This window comes from Polistes fuscatus, unplaced genomic scaffold (genome assembly GCF_010416935.1).
Source record: "Polistes fuscatus isolate 324 unplaced genomic scaffold, CU_Pfus_HIC Scaffold4, whole genome shotgun sequence".
In the NCBI taxonomy this organism is placed as follows: domain Eukaryota; kingdom Metazoa; phylum Arthropoda; class Insecta; order Hymenoptera; family Vespidae; genus Polistes; species Polistes fuscatus.
This window is the reverse complement of record NW_025113118.1, coordinates 3,852,585-3,874,824: the sequence shown is the minus strand read 5'-3', so window position 1 is coordinate 3,874,824 and position 22,240 is coordinate 3,852,585. Positions and strand designations below refer to the sequence as shown.

General features: G+C 26.9%; 5 protein-coding genes and 1 non-coding gene across 11 annotated transcripts; 3 read left to right on the top strand and 3 right to left on the bottom strand.

The window, feature by feature from the left end:
* The first annotated feature begins 279 nt into the window (after positions 1-279).
* Trnak-uuu lies at positions 280-352 on the top strand. The gene has a single exon. It is a non-coding gene; the product is annotated as a tRNA-Lys (tRNA).
* A 112-nt stretch (positions 353-464) lies between these two features.
* On the bottom strand, positions 465-3,472 carry LOC122520978 (ribose-5-phosphate isomerase). Of its 4 annotated transcripts, none has more exons than XM_043641331.1 (7): positions 3,437-3,472; positions 2,357-2,617; positions 2,136-2,196; positions 1,664-1,779; positions 1,450-1,583; positions 1,235-1,376; positions 465-1,137 (listed from the first exon to the last, which is right to left on the bottom strand). In XM_043641331.1, exons 2-7 carry the CDS (start codon positions 2,516-2,518, stop codon positions 949-951), a joined length of 804 nt encoding a protein of 267 aa, XP_043497266.1. In that variant the 5' UTR covers positions 2,519-2,617; positions 3,437-3,472; the 3' UTR covers positions 465-948. The 4 variants fall into 4 exon arrangements, with proteins under 4 accessions (XP_043497266.1, XP_043497265.1, XP_043497264.1 ...); XM_043641330.1 differs by lacking the exon at positions 3,437-3,472 and adding an exon at positions 3,234-3,321; XM_043641329.1 differs by lacking the exon at positions 3,437-3,472 and adding an exon at positions 3,217-3,303.
* A 228-nt stretch (positions 3,473-3,700) lies between these two features.
* LOC122520977 (dynamin-1-like protein) lies at positions 3,701-7,773 on the top strand. The gene is made up of 8 exons (XM_043641326.1): positions 3,701-3,922; positions 4,268-4,832; positions 4,908-5,155; positions 5,248-5,778; positions 5,857-6,039; positions 6,218-6,521; positions 6,598-6,809; positions 6,908-7,773. The coding sequence occupies exons 1-8, from the start codon at positions 3,821-3,823 to the stop codon at positions 6,962-6,964; spliced, it is 2,202 nt and encodes a 733-aa protein (XP_043497261.1). The 5' UTR covers positions 3,701-3,820; the 3' UTR covers positions 6,965-7,773.
* LOC122520865 (SET and MYND domain-containing protein 4-like) lies at positions 7,726-10,575 on the bottom strand. The gene is made up of 4 exons (XM_043641183.1): positions 10,431-10,575; positions 9,193-10,045; positions 8,395-9,040; positions 7,726-8,228 (listed from the first exon to the last, which is right to left on the bottom strand). The coding sequence occupies exons 1-4, from the start codon at positions 10,445-10,447 to the stop codon at positions 7,726-7,728; spliced, it is 2,019 nt and encodes a 672-aa protein (XP_043497118.1). The 5' UTR covers positions 10,448-10,575.
* Positions 10,576-11,647: 1,072 nt separating this feature from the next.
* LOC122520989 (RUN domain-containing protein 1) lies at positions 11,648-15,423 on the top strand. 3 transcript variants are annotated; one of them, XM_043641353.1, is made up of 11 exons: positions 11,649-12,113; positions 12,214-12,323; positions 12,436-12,620; positions 12,704-12,797; positions 12,871-13,038; positions 13,466-13,649; positions 13,734-13,828; positions 13,918-14,670; positions 14,780-14,877; positions 14,954-15,048; positions 15,125-15,423. In XM_043641353.1, the coding sequence occupies exons 2-11, from the start codon at positions 12,321-12,323 to the stop codon at positions 15,229-15,231; spliced, it is 1,782 nt and encodes a 593-aa protein (XP_043497288.1). In that variant the 5' UTR covers positions 11,649-12,113; positions 12,214-12,320; the 3' UTR covers positions 15,232-15,423. The 3 variants fall into 3 exon arrangements, with proteins under 3 accessions (XP_043497289.1, XP_043497288.1, XP_043497290.1); XM_043641354.1 differs by lacking the exon at positions 12,214-12,323 and having other exon boundaries at positions 11,648-12,113; XM_043641355.1 differs by having other exon boundaries at positions 11,649-12,323; positions 13,469-13,649.
* Positions 15,424-16,792: 1,369 nt separating this feature from the next.
* On the bottom strand, positions 16,793-22,240 carry LOC122520988 (tyrosine-protein kinase transmembrane receptor Ror2). Its single transcript, XM_043641352.1, has 6 exons — positions 21,981-22,240; positions 21,700-21,890; positions 21,349-21,607; positions 21,028-21,270; positions 20,734-20,921; positions 16,793-20,648 (listed from the first exon to the last, which is right to left on the bottom strand). The coding sequence occupies exons 1-6, from the start codon at positions 22,039-22,041 to the stop codon at positions 19,647-19,649; spliced, it is 1,944 nt and encodes a 647-aa protein (XP_043497287.1). The 5' UTR covers positions 22,042-22,240; the 3' UTR covers positions 16,793-19,646.

Genomic DNA, 22,240 nt, shown 5'->3' with positions numbered 1-22,240 from the left:
AAATTTTGATTAAAAAAAATTGTATATTTATATAAATGAATATAGATATAAAATCAATACATATTATAAATCTCCACACATGATTTAAATGTATATTAATATATTCTTTATTATTTAATTAATTGAAAATTTTTTAAAATGATATATTATATAGCATGAATATTTGATAATAGCAATATTCAAACTGACTTATGTATTTGAAAATATAATATAACGGAAAAAATATTTTTTTTAATCCAACGTTGATCAATAGGTGTAAAAAACGAGGAAAACTTCAACGCCTAGATAGCTCAGTCGGTAGAGCATCAGACTTTTAATCTGAGGGTCCAGGGTTCAAGTCCCTGTTTGGGCGAGTATATTTTTTTCTTTTTTTTCTTTCATAATAATTTTATAATGCTAGCAATATCCATCATGATCGGTGTAAAGAAAAATTAAAATTAATAAAAGGAAGAAAAAAACAATTATTAAATTTCAGATCATGTTTAATAATTTAATCAATATAATAATTTATTTAATTGTTATTGCGGCGACAATGTATTAATTCGTAAAAATTAATTCGATGCCTTTTAAAAATAAATTTAATATTTTTATTTATGGCACCGAAATCATTGATTAATTAATAATAAAAAATTACACGCACAGATATTTCCCACTAATCTACTAATGCACTTTTAAGTACAATATGGAAAATGAAATGACATTAAAATATACATAGTATAAAAATAACATCCATCAATTCGATTAAAAAAGAAATCGAAATGTAAATCAGTCGACATAAAATGACATTATAAGTATCTAATAATATCTTATTATAAAATAATTATACAATATAAAACGAAATTTTATATATGTAGGCAAGATATATGAATTTGCATAAATCCCGATAAGATCACATTATTGTAAGTAAGATAAAAAAAATAACATTTATTTATTTAAACAATAAATGTTTTATGATTGTTCATTAATGCTGCCATCCATCATACCAAAATATGCTTTATGTGCCATATTAATAAAAAGACCTGTTTCTATTACTCCAGGGTATAATAAAATTTCTTTATTAATTCTACCCCAATCGCTCAAATCTTCTGGAAAATGCCAATCCAGAATAAAATTACCATTGTCGGTTATAATAGGTCCCTGTAATAATCACATACAAAATTTAATACACGCAAGTGTATGTTTATTTTACATTAAAAATATATAGACAATAGTAAGATATAAGAAAAATATTTACAGCTTTAGCAACTGCCATTCTGATTTTTACATCGCCACCATAATTATCTTCAATTCTATGTTGAATAGGAACACATGCCATAGGAACTACTTCAATAGGTATACCATTCTTATATTGTTGTCCAAGTTTCTCCGATTGTTTTCTAAAATTCATTGTAATATAAGTACAATGTATAAGGAAAGATGTTATTAGATCGGTATAGATTTATAATTTACGTATAATCAGCTATGATAATAAATTGTTTGGCACACGAAGCAACAATTTTTTCTTGAAGCAAACATCCCCCGCCACCTTTAATAATATTCATATCGGCATCAACTTCATCTGCGCCATCAATGGCACAATCTATCTATAAATAAAATATTATATTATATAATAAATTAACAAACACACACACAAGATATTAAATAATATAAAAATATTGCTTACTTTGGGAAAGGAATCCAAATAACCTAATGTTAGATGATTATTAAGTATCAATTGTCGAGCTTGATACGAGGTAGGAATGCAAACCACGTTAAGTTTTTCTTCTCTCACACGTTCGGCTATAAAAAGAAATAAATAATTCTGATCAAAATATAACCTCTTAATTGTGTATACAATATTAAAAGCAACAACGTGGTAAAAGATATTCAGTGTAGATATGATTATATTATGTACATAATACATAAAAGAAGATATTGTATTCCAAAAAATTAAAGATTACAATCTAAGTAAGATAAAAATTATCTGTAATATATATACATAATTTATAATAATTATTTAATCACAATCTCTCAATATAGTTGTACTAGACAAAATATTTTACAAAATAACAAATATTCTAAGAACATAATAATAATTTAAAAAAAAAAATTAATGTGTCGAGTATATCTAAAAATAAATTATTAATAGTTCTTACCAAGTCTGTGTACGGCATGAATAATTGTAGACCCACTACCAATTCCTATTACACTATTATCCTGTAAATCAAATTCAATTATAATAAAAACATTAAATGTCAATACAAGTATCTATTACTAACCTCTATAATTTTTCTGATTTATCATTTTGCAATAAAATGAAATAAAATAAAATAAAATAAAATAAAATAATATATTAATACACATAAATATAAATTACCTTGACATGTTCGTCGATAGCTTTATAAGCAGCAATTTTTTTTGCAGTTTCAAGAGGTCCCATTTTTAGTGATGTATTTAGATAATTATTAATAAATCTCACGTTAGTAAAAAAGAAAAACGACGAAAGAGCTTTCGCGCCTACTGATGTTTTCAAACTCATTCTCTAATTTCAATATAGGATTTAAAATTGTACCAACGTAATGGTAATTTTGTTTTACCAACATAACGAATGTTTTACAATTTCGTACTAGGAAATTTCCTGAAAAAAAAAGAGACAAATTTTCAATTAATTAAATAACTTATTATATCACTACATGGTATCAGAGATTCAATTCATAGAGAATGTATATTAAATTAATTATTAATTATAATACTTTTAATTGTGTATAAGATCTAACGTGTATATTTTGTGTCACGTTGATTGAAAGTTAAGAGATAAGTATGGATGATAAGAAAATTTTATAATTATAAAATTAACACGTATTCATACATACCACATTGATTGATTATAATTATTTTCATAAATAGATGTAAATACATATAATATATAAATACAAAAATGCATATCTATATTTCTAATTACAAAAGATCTTAAGAACAAGCATGTACATATTATAAAATGTTTGAACTTTAAGAATTACACGTATATACATATTTATCACAAGTATATACATAATTATTAATTGTATGTCTAGTAATAATTAATGTTGTCTTGTTTAGGTTATGTTGTTTAGATCAGTAGTGACGAAACTAGGATACACGTGTAAGAGATTACATGTGAACGATTTACAGATTAAATTTATTTTCTAATAGATAAGATATCCTAGACTCGTCATTTTATATATAATTTTTTCTTACACATTAATATTTCGTACATATTATTATGCTGGTAATGCTGTTTAAATTGACACTAGTTATTGTTGACACGTCAGATAATTGATAAATAATATTTAGGAATTTTTGACATGCGCACATAAAAAGATTCGCCATCGGTTAATTTAAATTATCACAGAACAACTTCATAAACACGTGATACAAAAACGGTATTAATTAATCTATATTAGACTTTGATACGTACATATATACGTGTACCCATATATTTTACCACATAGAGAAAGAGATAGAGAAATAATAAAGTGCGCACGCGCTCACAAATAATGGGGTAATTTGGAACGGGTGGTCCCCCTGAGTGGGTCCAAAGAAAAGTGTTACAAAGTTGAATTCGTTTTCTAAGGAGATTTATTAACGAATGTGATATCACTTAAATAATACAATTAAATTAATTTGATAAGAAATATTGAACATTCGTTACACGCGTCAAATTGATATTACGATTTAAAATTAATAAATTTATTCGAATTATTAAATAAATGTTACACACTGAAAAGATTACTTACTAATCCTCTAACCGGTAGAGAATATTTCGATCGATTTGATATATACGTTTATATAGCTAAACATAATGGAAGCTTTAATACCAGTAATAAACAAATTACAAGATGTATTTAACACCGTTGGGGCAGATGCTATTCAACTTCCACAAATAGTTGTCTTAGGAACTCAGGTTAGTAAATATTTTCAATGTAATTATAATTTTCATGTTACACACACTTGATAATACTCACAAGTATTACATTTTGATCTTTATTTCTTTGTTTCTATTGTCGTTAAAAAATATTTAAATATTTATGTACAAAATTGTTCGATGATATTAATTTAATATTAAACGATTAATTACAATGATTCAATAATAAGAAAGTAGTTGTTGATATTTCACTATTAAATTTTAAATGATTTACAAATTATTTTACATTTTTATCATAATAATTACATGGAATGAAGTGTCTTATCATTGGTTATGTAGAATGAATTTATATACAAATATATATTATTTCTAATTTGTTTATAGAGTTCTGGAAAGTCATCTGTAATAGAAAATTTAGTAGGTCGTTCGTTCCTTCCTAGAGGAACAGGTATAGTAACACGTCGACCATTAATACTTCAACTTGTATATACGCCAAAGGAAGACAGAGAACATCGTAATGCAGAAAATGGAACATTGGATTTGGAAGAGTGGGGCACATTCCTACATACAAGAAATAAGATCTTTAAAGATTTTGATGATATACGTGGTGAAATAGAAGCGGAAACAGATCGAATGGCAGGAGCTAATAAAGGCATTTGTCCGGAACCTATCAATCTTAAAATTTATTCAATGTCTGTTGTTAATTTAACGCTTATAGACTTGCCTGGTATTACAAAAGTGCCAGTAGGAGATCAACCTGAAGATATTGAAAACCAAATTCGTCAACTTGTATTGAAATACATATGTAATCCTAATTCTATCATTTTAGCAGTTGTTACTGCTAATACAGATATGGCCACAAGTGAAAGTTTGAAACTTAGTAAAGATGTTGATCCGGATGGTAGACGTACTCTTGCTGTTGTTACAAAATTAGATCTCATGGATGCAGGTATTATATTTATTTTGAAGTATTTTTCTATATCAAAGCTCTTTTTAAAACTCATTACTTTTCTTTTGATAATAGGAACAGATGCAATAGACATATTGTGTGGTAGAGTAATTCCCGTCAAGCTTGGAATTATTGGAGTTGTTAATCGTTCGCAACAGGACATAATGAGTAATAAAAGTATTCGGGATGCATTGAAAGATGAAGCTGTATTTTTACAACGTAAATATCCAACATTAGCTAATAGAAATGGAACACCTTATTTAGCTAAAACGCTTAATCGATTACTCATGCATCATATACGAGATTGTTTGCCAGAATTGAAGGTGTAGTATCATTTAAATTAATAAGTATATTAAAACTATTCTTATAACTGTTAATAATAATATCTAATTTAATATGCGGTTTTGAAAATCAGACAAGAGTTAACGTGATGGTGTCGCAATTTCAAACATTACTTTCTTCTTATGGAGAAGATGTTGGAGATAAAAGTCAAACTTTATTGCAAATTATTACGAAATTTGCAAGTAGTTATTGTGCTACTATCGAAGGAACTGCTAGAAATATTGAAACTACTGAGTTATGTGGTGGTGCAAGAATATGTTATATATTTCATGAAACATTTGGAAGAACGCTTGACTCTATCCACCCTCTTGCTGGTCTCACTAAGATCGATATTTTAACTGCTATACGAAATGCAACTGGCCCAAGACCAGCACTTTTTGTGCCCGAGGTGTCTTTTGAATTATTAGTTAAACGACAAATAAGAAGGCTGGAAGAACCTTCTTTACGATGTGTAGAACTTGTGCATGAAGAAATGCAAAGGATTATACAACATTGTGGCACTGAGGTACAACAAGAAATGTTACGATTTCCTAAATTACATGAAAGAATTGTTGATGTTGTTACGCACTTGTTACGAAGACGTCTCCCTACTACCAATCAGATGGTATTATTTTAATTTTTTAATTTTCCTTACTTAAAATATTATTTGTATATATTTCTACTGAAATTTATTTTCATAAAGGTAGAAAATTTGGTTGCTATAGAATTAGCATATATCAATACCAAACATCCAGATTTTCATAAAGATGCAGCATTTGTTTCTTCATTATTGAAAAATACAGATATAGATAATATTAAATATAATAGGAAAGTACCTTCTACTAGCAGCAACTCTATATCTGGAGTTGCAATACCTACTGAAAATGTAAGTGAAATTTAATATATTGAATGTAACTGGTTTTATATTGTTCTAATCTCACATCTCTAAAAAATTAATTAATATTAGATATGAAATTTAAATAACAAAACATATACTTAATTGTGCATTTTATTTTTTGTTTTTTAATCTATTCCTTACTAATCATTCACAATCTGTATAACAGAACATAAAATTGACCAATAGTCAAGATGAGTTGACATCTTTTTCTGAGCAGAATAAAAAGATGCATGCGCAACAAAATCATTGGTTATTGAGTAATTTATTACCGCAAGAAAGGACAGAATCTGTTACGTCTGCTGAAGGATCTCCAATTAGAACTTCGGGAAATATTTCTCCTCAACCCAATTTAATGCACGACGTACAGAAACCATCGCCACAACAAAAGCCAGTAAATTTACTCCCTGAAGTGCCAATGCAAACACCACGTAAACTAAGTGAACGGGAGCAACGAGACTGTGATGTTATCGGTAATTATAAAATAATATATATATTTTAGTATTTATTATTATATAATATTTTGATATGCATTATTATATTTTCTAGAGCGACTTATTAAATCATACTTTTATATTGTACGAAAGTCTATACAAGATAGTGTACCCAAAGCAGTGATGCATTTCCTAGTCAACTTTGTAAAGGATAATTTACAAAGTGAACTTGTAACTCATTTGTATAAATCAGATCAAGCCGAAGCATTGTTGAACGAGAGTGAACATATTGCTATTAGACGAAAAGAAGCAAGTGATATGCTAAAGGTATATTATTCATTAATTATATTTTTAATACTACTATGTATTCTATAATGATCTTTTTTTAACAAATTATATAAAACTTCTTTACTCTTCCATTATAGGCATTGACTCAAGCAGGTCATATTATCAGTGAAATTCGCGAGACGCACATGTGGTAATAGTTTAAATAATATACCACAATAGCATCAGATTATAGATTAAAATAGGTATTATTATTGTGTTTGGATAGATAAGTCAATGAATGCAACTTATGTATATGCTAAAACACTGTACAAAATTTTTATTCTTCATGCAAACGAAATTTCTAGAACAATGAAGTAATAATTTTTGTCATCCCAGACATTATATTAATTTTTAATATGTGATGAGCATAAATTATGCACTACTTTGCTGTATATACATCTGGGATTGTTTAGATACTATAAAATGGAAATATTATGCTTAATATTATCAGTGTTGTGTGATGTCAAGCATGTACTTACAAACAAAATTTATGCATTTTTCATTTTCTTTAGTAATTTAATATAATATTATACAATTGGTACAATGTCATCGTACAACAACAATTGAGTACTGAACCGGTGAAAAACATTATATATATATATATAAGTCTCTGCATGATATAAAATTATATATATATATATATATATATATTTTCTTTCTTTCAGAATAATTTTTCTTTTTAAGAGATGATTATAGATGAATGATAATTTCTCAATTTATTTATTTATCTTTAACTGTAAATTTTTTGTTTTCTTTCTAAATTACACCTTCTTACTTTTTCACATATTAAATTATTTATGAGATATACGATATAAACATTTGAATAGAAGTAAAACAAACAATTGTTTTATAGATAATTTTAAGCTTTAAAACTGATTATGATACATAAAGAAATAATATAGTAATTAGTATTATATTAATTTGTAGAAATGCAACCAAAGGAATTATAACATTGAATAAGGCATTGCTGTGTTTTGATAGACTCTATGTTAGGTGTTTCCAAGAATTTTTCAACAAAATCTATATGATCTAATAGTTGATTTAATGCTTCTTCATAGTAACCTTGATACATTTTAGAAATTGCATTTACCCTCTTTTCAATTGATCTTCTAAGTTGCTTTTTCAATTTTTGATAGTCTAATTTTTTATTACATTGGGGACAGTGTTTTATTTTATGCATGCCATTCTTTGTCTCCGTAAATGAAGCTTGAGAACATGTTTTGCATTTAAAATTGAGCATATCTGGCAATGGTAATCGCCAATTATACTTGCAAGCATCGCATTCGCACATGAAAAGATATTTTTTCCATAAATACTCGCGCCTTGCCAATTTTTCTTCGCTAAGAAATTGTGGACCATAACAGTCTAGTATTTCATTTCCTTTGCTAATGCAACGTAATGTTCTTACAACAACTTTTCCTACAAAAGGATATATTTATTAATTGTTTGCCAATATAGTGCATATCTTTTATTTTCGTTGCATATAAAACTCATAAAGAACAAAATAGATGATTATACAAAAAAATGTTATGTTATTATATCATATAATATAATATATAATATATAATATATATATATCACTTACCAGATGAATAAGAATGTCGAACCACATTAGGATAACAACTATGATTTGTAAGACTGACAGTGGTGTAAATGGCACAACCTACATTTCTTGGTTCCCAAACATGCGTTACTTCATTACGTACGTTTTCAACGATCTCGTAAGCATTATAATTAATAGCCTGCAAATGCTGCAACGTAGCCGTCGCTAAAGCTATGAACTTGTTGTTATCCAGTGAATCTATTCCAATTTCATTGAAAGAAAAAATTAAACACTTGGCTATAAACACTGCTTCTATACTACGAATAGCATTTACATTAGGATCTACATTCGTACAATGTGATTCTAATTGTAAAACAGTTGTGTAATCTAATGGATCGTATATTTTATTTGCATTTGATATAACAGTGTCTTTTTCTTTTGACTGATGGTGCTTAAAAAACTCTGTATTAAGACTGGACGATTTATACATTCTTTCCGTATTATTATGTTTTTTTTCAATTGGAGATAAAGCTGCGATCAAAGTAGTTCTATAAGCCAACAAAAGATGGGAGAATTTATTTTTTCCTTCATTAAATCCTTCCTCAAAGAAAATATCTAATATAGGGCATTCATATTTATGATACATCTCCCATGACTCATTGCGACAAGCTTCAGTGCAATATGAAACCTGAAAAGGGAAATATAATTTCTGGAATATGGATGCAAAAGCACAGTTACACACTGAACTTCATAACGATTTAAAGAGGGGTAAAACAAAGTTAATTATTATTAAACTATATATCACTCTTGTACACACACAAAATCATGCATAATACTAACTGTTTGACACATATAACAAGGAATTCTAACATTGTTTTCCAATTTAAGGGAACTGTAACAATGCAAGCAATTCCTATCGAGTGCCTCTTTATCAATGCTGGAGGAGAAAGGCTGATCGACGATCAAAACACTTCCTGCGCAAATATCTCTGGTTGCTACAAGATGCCTGCCTCTGTTATTATCAAATCGAAGTGCTACTGCATCGGAACAACTTTTCAGACTGTTGTTCAACTTTCCATGCATAGTTGGTGTCGATACGACGGTTTGTTTTCTTATTATTTCAGCGGAAGAACAATACTTAGCATTTTCCTTTCCACGTATTTTCTGTTTTCGTCGAATAGTTATTTCCAGTTTTTTAGAGCACTCATGTTTAAAATTATAACATTCCTTTTTATGCTTTAAATAAACATTTTTACTATCTACATTTTTATCGTAAAAGCTCTGAGGAAGTGCTAACAAACATTCACTATCTTTAAGACAATTTATCCAAGCTCCTAATTTATACCAATATTTTGCACGCTCTAAAAGAGCATTCATAAATACTAAACTACATGCACTGGCTGCAAACAGTGCTTCGGTGAGAACACTACATGCTCTACTCTCTTCCTCCGCTTTATTTTCTCCATCTTTCATTATATTAAGTGATTTCTGATAAAGCAGTGTTGCTTGTTGATCGTTCTTACCCTTATATGATTTAGTTATCTTTGTATTTAATACACATGGTAATTCAATTATTACTTGAACCATCCCTTGTCTATCTCCCTTTTCCGAGAATTCTTTAAAACGGCTTATAAACGGTTCAGTTGTTACAGTATCATATGCTTGCCGACAAAAATTAACAAATATACTGCCACTATAATATATATATATATATAAATTTATTGAATATTTATTAAATATAATTAAGTGTAATTATATTACATAAATGAACGAAAAAAAAATAGATCTGATTGTAAATCAAATTTATTCTTGTTCTGCATATTGAATATATTATAATATATATCTATATGTTGTATGGTATTTGACATAGAATTTTATTAGATAAATAGTATATATATTTATTTATATAATATATAAATATATAATTGAAATTTGTATAGTTTGTATAAAAATGTAAATATATAATGTCACGATAAAATAGCATAAACTCTTTAAACGTTATTTATTAAATTTATCTATTTGAAATATAATTGAAAGAGAGAGAGAGAGATCGTAAAAAAAAATCATTTTTTACTTACTGATTTGTCATAGTCATTTTTAAATATTATTTGTTACTGTTCCCTCACAGTTTGTATCACGAATGTAGGACGGTTGTCGTACTTGTATATTCTCTCGAAGGCGGTTTACTAATGTGACGATTTCTAAAATTAGGTACCAAAGTTACTGTTGTAAATGCCTCGTATAAAATGCGTGGCAAATGCCAAACATAACACATCAATGAATTTATTTTGCTTTTCTTTCTATCTCTCTCTCTCTCTCTCTTTCTTCCTCTTTGAATTGAAGATAAAAAAAATCGTTCTGAATATATTGTAGATAAAAAACAAAATAAACAAATTATTTGAAAGTTCTTTAAAAATATTTACATAATTCGTCTTATGCATGCAATTCTATTGTAACGTATATAGAAGAGTAATTTATTATTAGTTCTATAAATGCATCAAGAACAAACGAAATCTTCTATGCAGTATTGCACTATCTACATTTTGAGAATAGACAAGTATAAACGAATTATTTTAGAAATTAATTATTGATAAAGTAAAAATACTGTTAATCGATTTTATAAATTTATTATATATAAATTTTTATATATTATATAATTTTTATTTATTACATATAAATTTTGCTTTCTTCAACTATACAATTAGACGATTATTAATCTATGTTAGTAAAGTTTGTTTTAAAACGTGACAAATGTGTTCGATAATAACAAAAAAGAAAAGAAAAACAATAATTAACAAATTTTACAGTTTTGCATTTTTATTTTAATCATCTTATTCATAATTAATTATTATTGTATACGTGTGTGTGGTTACACAATTGTAAAAATAATTATATAACATTTTAACTTTTCAAATGAAAATCATTTCCGCTTATTTCTAATATCCCGCGTCTCGATGATTTAAAAATAGCGGCGCGGGTAAATACTACAGATTTTTTGCGCGTTTGACCAATAGAATGTTAGCATTTATTTGCTATAAATATATGGCTTAGACTCGTGAAAAATAATAGATAGGAAAAGTTTAAGATTTAGTCGTGGCGCTTCGAACGTTTTTATTTGATGAACCTCAGTCGATAATGTAGGAAAGTGAATTTTTGTAGAAGTGGAAACGTTCAAGATCAAAGAATACAGAAGTATATAAAAGCTCACAAGTCTACTTTTTCCCCTAACCAGATTCATCTTAGTTAGTACCCTGACCACCAGTGGGCGATAGCAGGTACTTAACACAATGACGGTACAACATTATCAAAGAATATAGTTTAAACAAACAATTTACAAAACAAGATAGTTTTTCTCCAGATAAATTATCAGTCCAAAAGTTTGTGGTTAGGGTTCTAATCTGGTTAGGAAAAAAGTGGACTTGTGAGCTTCTATGTACTTCTGTATTTTTTGGTCATTATAAATAAAACGTTACCGACAATTCGTGGCAGAAGAATGGAAAAGAATATTACGAAGTGATGGTAAAGAAGATTTAAGCAAGAATTTAGGTTACTTTTGTAAGATCTATAATATACATTCTGCCTGTGTTCTAAATATACAATACGTGAAATCGATTTATTTAGCCTATTTCTTAAAAGTATAACAAATCCATAAAGTAGTCAATTATAACAATAGTGCTTTAATTATCGTAAGCTTTCCGTAACGATTTATAAGTTAAACATCATTCATTTGGATATAAAGTTTTGAAATTAATTGAAGAATGGTAAGATATTATTTTCCCGCCCGCCTACGCGCCTAAAATTTATCATCTTTTCGATATATCTTATAATACGAGTGACGTTTCTGGTTATACACGTGCGCAGAAGTTAATTCATGGATTAAACAGGATATTATCATACAAAAGTCTTAAATAGATTATTCTTCATTATTGGTATTGAATGTGTTATGTGGAGCATATCAATAAATCATTATGGTAAATAACAAAATGATAAATACATAGAAGAAATATTAAAACTAATTTGATATAAATAATATATTTATCTATCTATGTATATTTTCATATAATTAATCATATAATTTTTCAGGAACAAGAAGAAATATTAACGTATCAAGTAATGAATGCTGTTGAACGTAAGACTTGTGAAAATGATGATATTGAAAATTCAGACGAAAGTGATAGACCATCAGGTGAGAGATGGGCTCCTGTTGGAGCAAATGATGGAGACAATGATTTTGGGGATGAATATAAATACGTTGATAATATAGGAAAGTAAGTGATTATTTGATTAAACGTTTTGTATATTTTATTAATGGTTTACTATATACAATACTTTCCTTACATAATACTTTTAGCCTTTCTAATGATATGGAAAGATTAAAGTTATTAGAAGAAGAACAAGAGATGCTTAATTCGTCTCTCATAGCGTTAACTACACATTTTGCTCAGGTAGGTATAATCGTTTTTACTTATTTAGAATATATATTACTAGTAGATTTTTTAATATTTAATATTCTTATAGGTACAATTTCGTTTACGTCAAATTGTTGATGCTCCGACTAATGAAAAAGAAACATTGCTTAAAGAATTAGAAGAATTTGCATTTAGAGGGATTCCTGATGTACCAAATAATTTATTATTTGAAAGTAGATCTATTACACCCATTTCTCCGACATTTTGTAAAGAAAGTGTAAGTATTACACATTTTTATTTATTATTTAATTATTTCATTTTTTAATTTTAAAATATTTGATTTTAATCTTTCTAACATACGTTATTGCTTATTTATTAATATTATTTGTTTTTCTTTTCATTTTCAAATTATTTATTTATTTCCTTTTTGTTGTCACATTATGAAAAAGACATAATAAATTTTGTTTATACATCTACTATGAACCGCATTTATTATTCTTTATCCATCCATTTTTTCCCTATATTTCAATTTTTTTAATAACATTTTAAAATGCACTTGAAAATTTCTATAAAAAATGCTCAATGTATATTATGTAAATACTGAAACTATTTTGAAGGTAATTATAACAATTTCTTGTTTTTATTATATATAATAATTTTTTATATTAGCATTATTAATAACTTTATAATCCTATCTAATTTAGCAGATTGGAAGCATGGTTAGTGATGTAGAAATGGAATCGAAAATGGCATTACAGAGAACTAAACAAAGGGAGTTAATTAGTCAATTAAAGTTACAATTAGAAGATTTAGAAAAATACGCATATGAAATGGGTGATGCAGATTTACCACAAAGCGTTGTGTTAGAACGTCAAAGTATAATAATCAGTAAGTTATGATATAAAATAATTTAATATAATGCTTTAAAACATTATATTTGAATAACTAAACTTAATGGGGTTCTTTTTTTAGATCACTTAAAGGAAAAATTAAATTTTAATGTAGATGATTTGTGTAAGTTACCAGTAGATGATTTAAGGTGGCAAGTTGATTATGCAATAAGTCAGGTATATTTATATGTATATATTTCTTTTTTCTATTGTTTCTGTTTTATTTCCTGAAATATTTACAAAAATTGCAATTATTTATATTACAGATAGTTAGTCCGTTAAAAATGAAAGAACAATTGGTGTCTCAATTGAAAACACAAATTGCTGATTTAGAACGTTTTATAAATTATCTTCAAGGAGAAGTGAGTACAGAAACATTGGCATGCACTTGTGCTTGCCCGGTACATACTAATGGTTCTGCTGCATTTAATCATACTAAAAAATTTGAAAAAAAGGCAATAGATAATGAAAGTAAAACTAAAACTTTAAATACTGTTAAAAAGGTCGTAGCTCTCTTACATATGTTTATAATATCACAATTGGGATGTAGTAGTGAACAGGTTCGAAGAAATTTAAATAAAAATTCGATATATAATTGGCGTGATTTAAGAACTAGATTAGACATTGCGGTTGAGCATGTTTTAAGTACTATCGCAGAAAATGAACATCAACTTGAAGACGATGATATTGGTGCTGATGAATATACGTCTGACTCGGATTCTGCATCAATGCACTGTAATGCAAAACTAACATCGGCAATAAGAAAGCACCTAGCAGCTTCCATTAGAGATTTGTTACAACATGGTTTAATGTCTGATGTACGTTCTAACAGTGTAGTTCCGTTTATGGGATGTTTTCATCAAAGAAGTCCTTCCTCTGCTAATTTTATGCATGCCTGGGAACTTATCTTAAAATATTATGAAATAAAAAATGGCCATTATTACAATTCCAGTCCGGCACAAAAATTATCGCAAAGTTTTAATTTAGATCTTATCGGCAAAGCTACTTCTGCCAAACAGGTATTTTTTTTTGCTTCGTTCAATCAATTAATAATTAACAAACAAATATAAAAAATTCATAGTTACACACACACACACAGTTTGAACGTATTTAATTTATTATTTTTAGAGTCTACTAACTACTATAGGTAACATTATTGCTTCGCATAGTCCTTACAAACGGAGTCGTGATTCACATTTTAAAGCATTTATATGTGCTGCTTTAAAGTAAGTGAAATTGTTGTTTCTGTCTCAACACTGTGAATAATTATAGAATTAAATGAATTATAATTTTTAATTTTAGCGCAAATAAATTAGTGATTTGGCTAAAGCTCATTTTACAATGCCAATATCTTTTAGAATGTCACTACACGTCATGGAGTTATGTGGTGAAAACAGGTATATCTAATTTCGTATATTTACTTTATATGTCACAATGAATATTCATTTTTCTTTTTCCCTTTTTTACTATTAGGATTTCAAGACGCATTTCACACTCTCGACAAACTTACGAGATATAAGTTTGATCTGCCAGTTGATTTAGCTGTACGTCAATTTCAAAATATAAAGGACGCATTTTGATTAATGCATGGTAAATGATCCTTGTATAAAATCATTGTAATTATTAATGAGAACAAAAAAAAACTCTGATGCAACATTCCTTTATATGATATATATAAGTACACTTATATGAGTGGAAGATAATATCAGAATGTATAATTCAAATAAGTTATTAAGTTTTTAAATCTAAAAATTATACTGCAATCATAAGTATTATCAAGCATTAACTTATAACCAGTATTCTTTAGTAGTTCCTATATGCTTGCAAAAGGTAAATATTATTTATGAAGTAAATGAATAAATATTAAATAATTTCTATCTTGAGGTATTATCATATAAGATATATATTATCAGTATTTATCAAATATATTATCTTACATTTATATCACATTTTTCCCCCTTTTTTTCTTTCTAATTAATTAATTAATAATAATCCTTTTAACAAAAAATTACATATTATCATTACATACAGTGGTTTATTACAATAAATCACTTACGATACAATACATATTTATACACAATAGGGTTGAACTTAATAAAAACTAAAGAATATAATAAGTAATAGAGAAACTTATCTTTCCAAATACTTATATATGCAGTCGATGATTTAATACATGCATTTAGAATATTGCAAATATCATTTGCACAAAGTAAACGTAAATACAACAAATAAGAGAATAGGAATTAAAGATAAAAAGAACATTATAATTAAATGTTCCATTAAATATTCATAAAAAATTAGAAAAATAATATTAATTATGTATTTCATTTATACTAATAAGTAGTCACTTATATTTAACAATGAATCTTAAAACAAATTAAAAACCAAAGAATTATTATATTTATTCTTTTTAAGTAAAATTTAAGAGATATTCTTTATATATTAAGTAGGTTGTTCAACAACATTATGTACACTTATGTATGTAGTCAATATTTTATCAATTTTTATGCAATTTATATATAACAAGTATTTAGATTGATAATCAAAAAAAAATAATTTGCTATATAACTTATTATTTATATATTTTTAAGCAATCTTGTTTGCATAAAACTTATATATTGTCTTATAACCTAAATTAAATTTTTTTTATATGTTCGGAATTATTAATTAAATCTGACATAACATTAATACATATGCACATAATGTTGGTTTTATTAAATATTTTCTTTAATAAGTTCATATTACATCCAATAAATAACTATTAATTAAGAATGAAATTTGTGTTATACTAATTTAAAAAAATAATATGTACAAATACATGAATCTTATAAAATAATAATTTTACTTGTACTTGTACATATACGTATTATTAAATTTTTGCTAAATATAAGAGAACATAATATATCAATTATATCATAAAAATTATATATTAATTAATTAATAAGAGCTTTACGTAAAGATTTAAATATCTATTAATATAAATTAATTGGATAAATACATAAATAAATATCTCTAACTGTAAATTAATTCGGTATAAAGTAAAAATTAATCTTACACCAATTCTCTTATGATAATATATATCCTTTCCTCATCCTATACTATATTTTTTATTAGGCTGTGAATTAAATAAAAAACAATAAGTATGAAAGTGGTTGTTTATTTTTTGTAAAAGTACATCAGTAAAAGTTTGTAGCAGATTTCTTTTCAACAAGTTTGTAATCATTGTTGACTCCGTGATCTACACATTGATAATAAAAATATTTCATGGATTAAAAAATGATATAAAATTGACACATTTATGGAGCTTTACATAGAGTAATCGTTAATATTATAATTATGAAACAAATATATCTTTGTAATATAAATCTTAAATATACACATTCACAATCGAACAGTAAGCTAGGAAGGAAAAAAAAGAAAATGTAATAGAATAATTTGTTTGAAAAAACAAAAAAACAAAAAAAAGAAACGTTATGTATTGTCGTGGAGTCTCAATGCTTTCACAGATTAAGTAATAGAGTTTGTTGTACAGAAAATTCAGAATAGAGACTACATTTTCAATAACGAATTTGAAATCAACGAATTATATAATACCAGAAGTTTTTTTTGGTCAGAGACAATACGCTTAAAAATGTGTATTATCTTTGTATATCATATTACATAAATTTTTTGTCTACTTATGCAGGATACAAGTACATGGATGTTATAAGAGCACAGAATCGGTGTCTTCCCCTTTTTCATTTACAAAAATGTATATAAAAAGGTATATAGAAGAGCTTTAGTTCCATTATTATTATTATCTTGCATCTCTTACTTTTACTTATTGTTACATGCAATGGTAAATGATGTACTTGTTAGAACATACACATATTACATTTTCTTAATATTCAACAAATATGAAGGTATATGCGAATCAATACATCTTGCGTGTAAACATTTATCGTATCAATACATGATCGTACGTATTATAGTAAAAAACAATCTAGATGCGCTGACCTTGGTAGAAATTTGGTAGTGTTTATGTTTTTATATACGTAAAATATATTTAGGTATATATATATATATATAATATAAATGGTTTAAAATGATTATAAAATATATATAAAATACACAAAGAAATCTATCTAAAAATATTCATTAATTGATGGATTCTTGTTGGAATGTCAGTGTAATATAATAGCACTTTGTTCAATTTAAATAAAATATTACTTAAAAACACTATCGGAGAACAAAACATTAGCATTTAAAAGGTGAACAAAAAGTAATTACAATACGTTTTGATATTTTTGGAAAAGTCTATAAAAATCGTGTATAACAAATATGTGTATTGTTGTGTCGTCAAACAAGTAATACGTTAATTAAATAATATGCGATTTGAACATTCATTATATTGTTTTACAATACCATAATATAATTTACTTTCAAAATTTTACATATAACAGTATACATACTCACTTACATACATGTTCTCTTTGGTTTAACATTCCTCATAATCATTTTCCTTGACATAATTCTTATAGCACACATTTAAGTTATATTTTTGCTATAGCAACGATCTAATATACATATTTAACAAGAAAAAAATTTGTGAGCGATCAAAGCATTAGAGCTAATTTAAATATTATCACAAATGACAAAACCATAAAATGCACAATCAAGTTTTACATTGCGAATTTTTTGAATCTCTATAATTTTACTAACAGGATCTTAAAAATAATTCGTCACTTTGGTCACATATCTTTTGTTCAGTCTTCAGTTATATTTATTCAGAGTTTAAATTAATAAATCTCGTGTGTTATTTCTATCTCAGTGTTAAGTATAATCCTATTTTTAAATAATTTATTAAAATAACTTGGAGAAGAAATGGAATGTAAGTATTCTCTTTCAAGTAAATGTAAGTTCATACATACTCATATAATTTGTGAATAAACAAAAATGCATTTAATTTTAATGCATACGCATACAGTGGTGAACGTATGTATTGGCACAGTACGCTGAAAACAAATTGTTTATAACGCTTGTTCTTTTTATGAATCTTTATCTAGAATGTTTTATTACCAATATTTATGTTTACCACTGTATGTATATACATACTAATTCAATAATTCCATTATGAAATTGTATAAAGACTCTCTCTCTTTTTAAAGCATTACCTTCTGCATAATATTGATTATATATGATTCACATATTGCTCTGGAATGTTGCATAATATACATATAAATCTGCATAGCAAAACATGTAAAGATATAGAAAATGTAAATATATATATTAGGGCAGTGACCATTTACAATCATACTAAAACATTTCTATAATATTTATGGTTATTTGTATGTATATTTGCTAAATAATAGCCGTTCATATTCATATCACACATTACCGATTATAAATGCAAATGGCTAGGACAATAGAATAGAATATATATAAAATGAAAAACTTTGACAATTTACATTGCAATAGTGTGATTTAAATAGCTGATCAATTCCACAAGAATCTTTTCCAGTTCTTGCAATTATTAATATTTAAAAATTTTAAACGATATTTTAAGCCATAATGTTAAGTTTAAATACATCACTTTTTCATTATGTGTAAAGATATATAAATTGTTTGTGTACATCTATTCGATAGGATATTAAACTACACTTTTTATCCACAAAACAGTAAAACTTATGATTTAATTTTCGCATGTAGTTAAAAAGCATTTTGCTAAAGATATTCTCAAATCAATATAGTTATTACTAATATATGTAATAGCCACATTTTCTTTTTCTTTTTTTTTTTTCTTTTTATAAATATTCTTAGCTGTATGCCATTAACTTGACATAACAAATATAACAAAGAAGGCCTTTGTATGTAACATTTACATTTTACATTTTAATAATTACTTACCTTTAATGTCGAGTAAGTAATATATTAGTTATTACATTTATATATATATATATATATATATATATATATATATATATATATAAATAATCATGTACTGCTCCATTTGTATTCAGACGTGAATGCGCAAAGCCACGCTGTCTGTTTTATTCTCTGCTTCTATCTCGTGTTTTATTGTATCGAGTCTTTCATAAATTGCTCTAAATGTAGGCCTAAATAATGGTCTTCTATTCCAGCAAAGTTTCATTAATTCATATATCGATAAAGGTGTATTATCAGGACATTGGAGAACATTGCCTTCTTTGATGTATTTAACAACTTCTTCGTGAGTCATTCCGTAATACGGTTGAAGAGCAAAACTAAATATTTCCCACAAACATACTGCAAAAGCCCAAACATCAGATTCAACAGTATATTTGTTATAAAGTATACTCTCAAGAGGCATCCATCTAACTGGAATAGCATCTTGTTCGTCGCCTTTATAATAATCTTGAAGATATATTTTTTGAGATAATCCAAAATCCGCTATTTTCACAATCATTTGATCGTTTATTAAACAATTTCTAGTTGCAAGGTCTCGATGTACAAATTTTCTGTCTGATAAATATACCATTCCGGATGCTACTTGCAAAGCTATATTAATTAAATCCATATGTGATAATTGGGAATCTGTGAATGTACCATCTCTTTCTAAACTTCGAATAATGTAATTTCCAGGTGAACAAGAACGTAGGAATTCATTTAAATCACCACGTCCCATGTATTCAAATAAGAGACACATTGGACGTCCTAATGCACACACACCCAACAACTTAACAATATTTGGATGATTAAATTCTGCAAGTAAACATGCTTCTCTTTCAAAATCTACAAGCAAATCATCTGATGCTTCTTCCTTCAACATTTTCACCGCAACATTTGTGAATTCTTCACCTGGCACTAGACCAGGTGCTTTTGCCTGAAATACTCGACCAAAGGCACCCTGACCTAAATCTCGTACATAAATAATATTATTTCGTGGAAATTCAAGTTTTTCCAATTTTGGATTAAGCTTCGCACTTGTTTTGTGATATGCGTCATTGCTTGGCAATTTGTCTAAATCAATGTTAACATCCTATAAAGATATTACAATAGAAAAGTATAGTATTTTTCATCTAATTGTATATTGTCACTGCATGGGTGTATATAAATATGTATACCTGACTTTCAGTCTGATTATATCCTTGATGTCTTTTATGAAGTCTTCGCCTTAAAAGTATAGAAAAAAAAGTTCCAGCAATGATTATAAATCCCAATAAAGAGAGTGCTAATATAAATGGTGGAGTAATAACCGTATATACAGCCAAATCTTTTGGGTCAATTTCAATTATTGTATTTGTGGTATTATCTGAAAAATCAAAATATTAATTAGATAATGATGCTTTAACGTTTATAACTAACAAGAAGATAAAATAATCATAAAATAAATGTGCTTTTGTACACAAATATTTTACCACATATAGGAATATCACAATGTTGCCAGCGTGTATCAGGATCCATAGTGAAACACCATGGCATAGATTCAATGCCATCTACATTTCTACAATAATTTTCACCCTTTTGAATTTGTGGAAAAATATCTGGTGGTTTATCGTGATTTTGTGGAAACTGAGCACTCCATGGTTGACAATCTAATCCACCCTTTGTTTTATTTAATTTTCCCATGTAATATCTACCATTACCTTTGATACAGTCATCTATAAAATATATATTTCAAATATAAATGACATATTTTTCAAAATAATTACATTAAAAATGTATCCGGTAGAGCTTACAAGTAACAAGTTCTTCTTTTATATCAGTTAAATGAGCTTCCGAGCAAGTTACTTTTCCTTTAACTATCCTTGGTAAACTTTGACAATCTGGTAAACTAAAGTGGCCACGAGACCGGATATAAATTCCTTTTTGCTTTTGGTCCTCAATTATTATCCAGTTATTGAAACAAAAATGATGTACTGCTATGCAATCTTCGTAACACAATGGCAATCCTACTAACTCGTGGCATCGTGGAAAGGCATATAAACATAGCATTTGCTGTAATATAAAAACCATACCATATATATTAATACATAAACGCATTACAGATAATGAAATATATATAAGCATTCAATGAAAGAAATACGTACTTCTGCTGCTGAACGACATGGTTCTACAAGAGTTTCTATTACTTCTTCCCATAAATTCGTTGTTATTTGTTCGTTCAACAATCCACCGGGATTACCAAATGAACTATTAAACCATACCTTTCCAATGCCTGTGAGATATTTTTTGCATATTTTGCCATTATAAAAGGCGCAATAACCTTGTGGTACTACCTCTATAAAAGATGACAATAATAATTATATATATAATATGGTACCTTGTGATATAAAGTAATAATAATAAAAATATAAAAAGAAATACATACTACTTTGTACAATAGTAATGTGCAAAACAATTGCCGTGAAGGAAATAATCCAAAGCACCATTATTTAAATACAATAATACGATGTTGCAGACGAAGAAGAAAGATTACATGTTTAAGAAATAATTCCTTTTAGATAAAGATTTTTTCTTTGTTGAGTACACTTGATTCACCTCGTGTCACACAACACACTTTTAAATTAATATTGAAATTTGACATTTTCTTTTTTCTTTCTTCAAATTCACAATCTTATATTACAACAA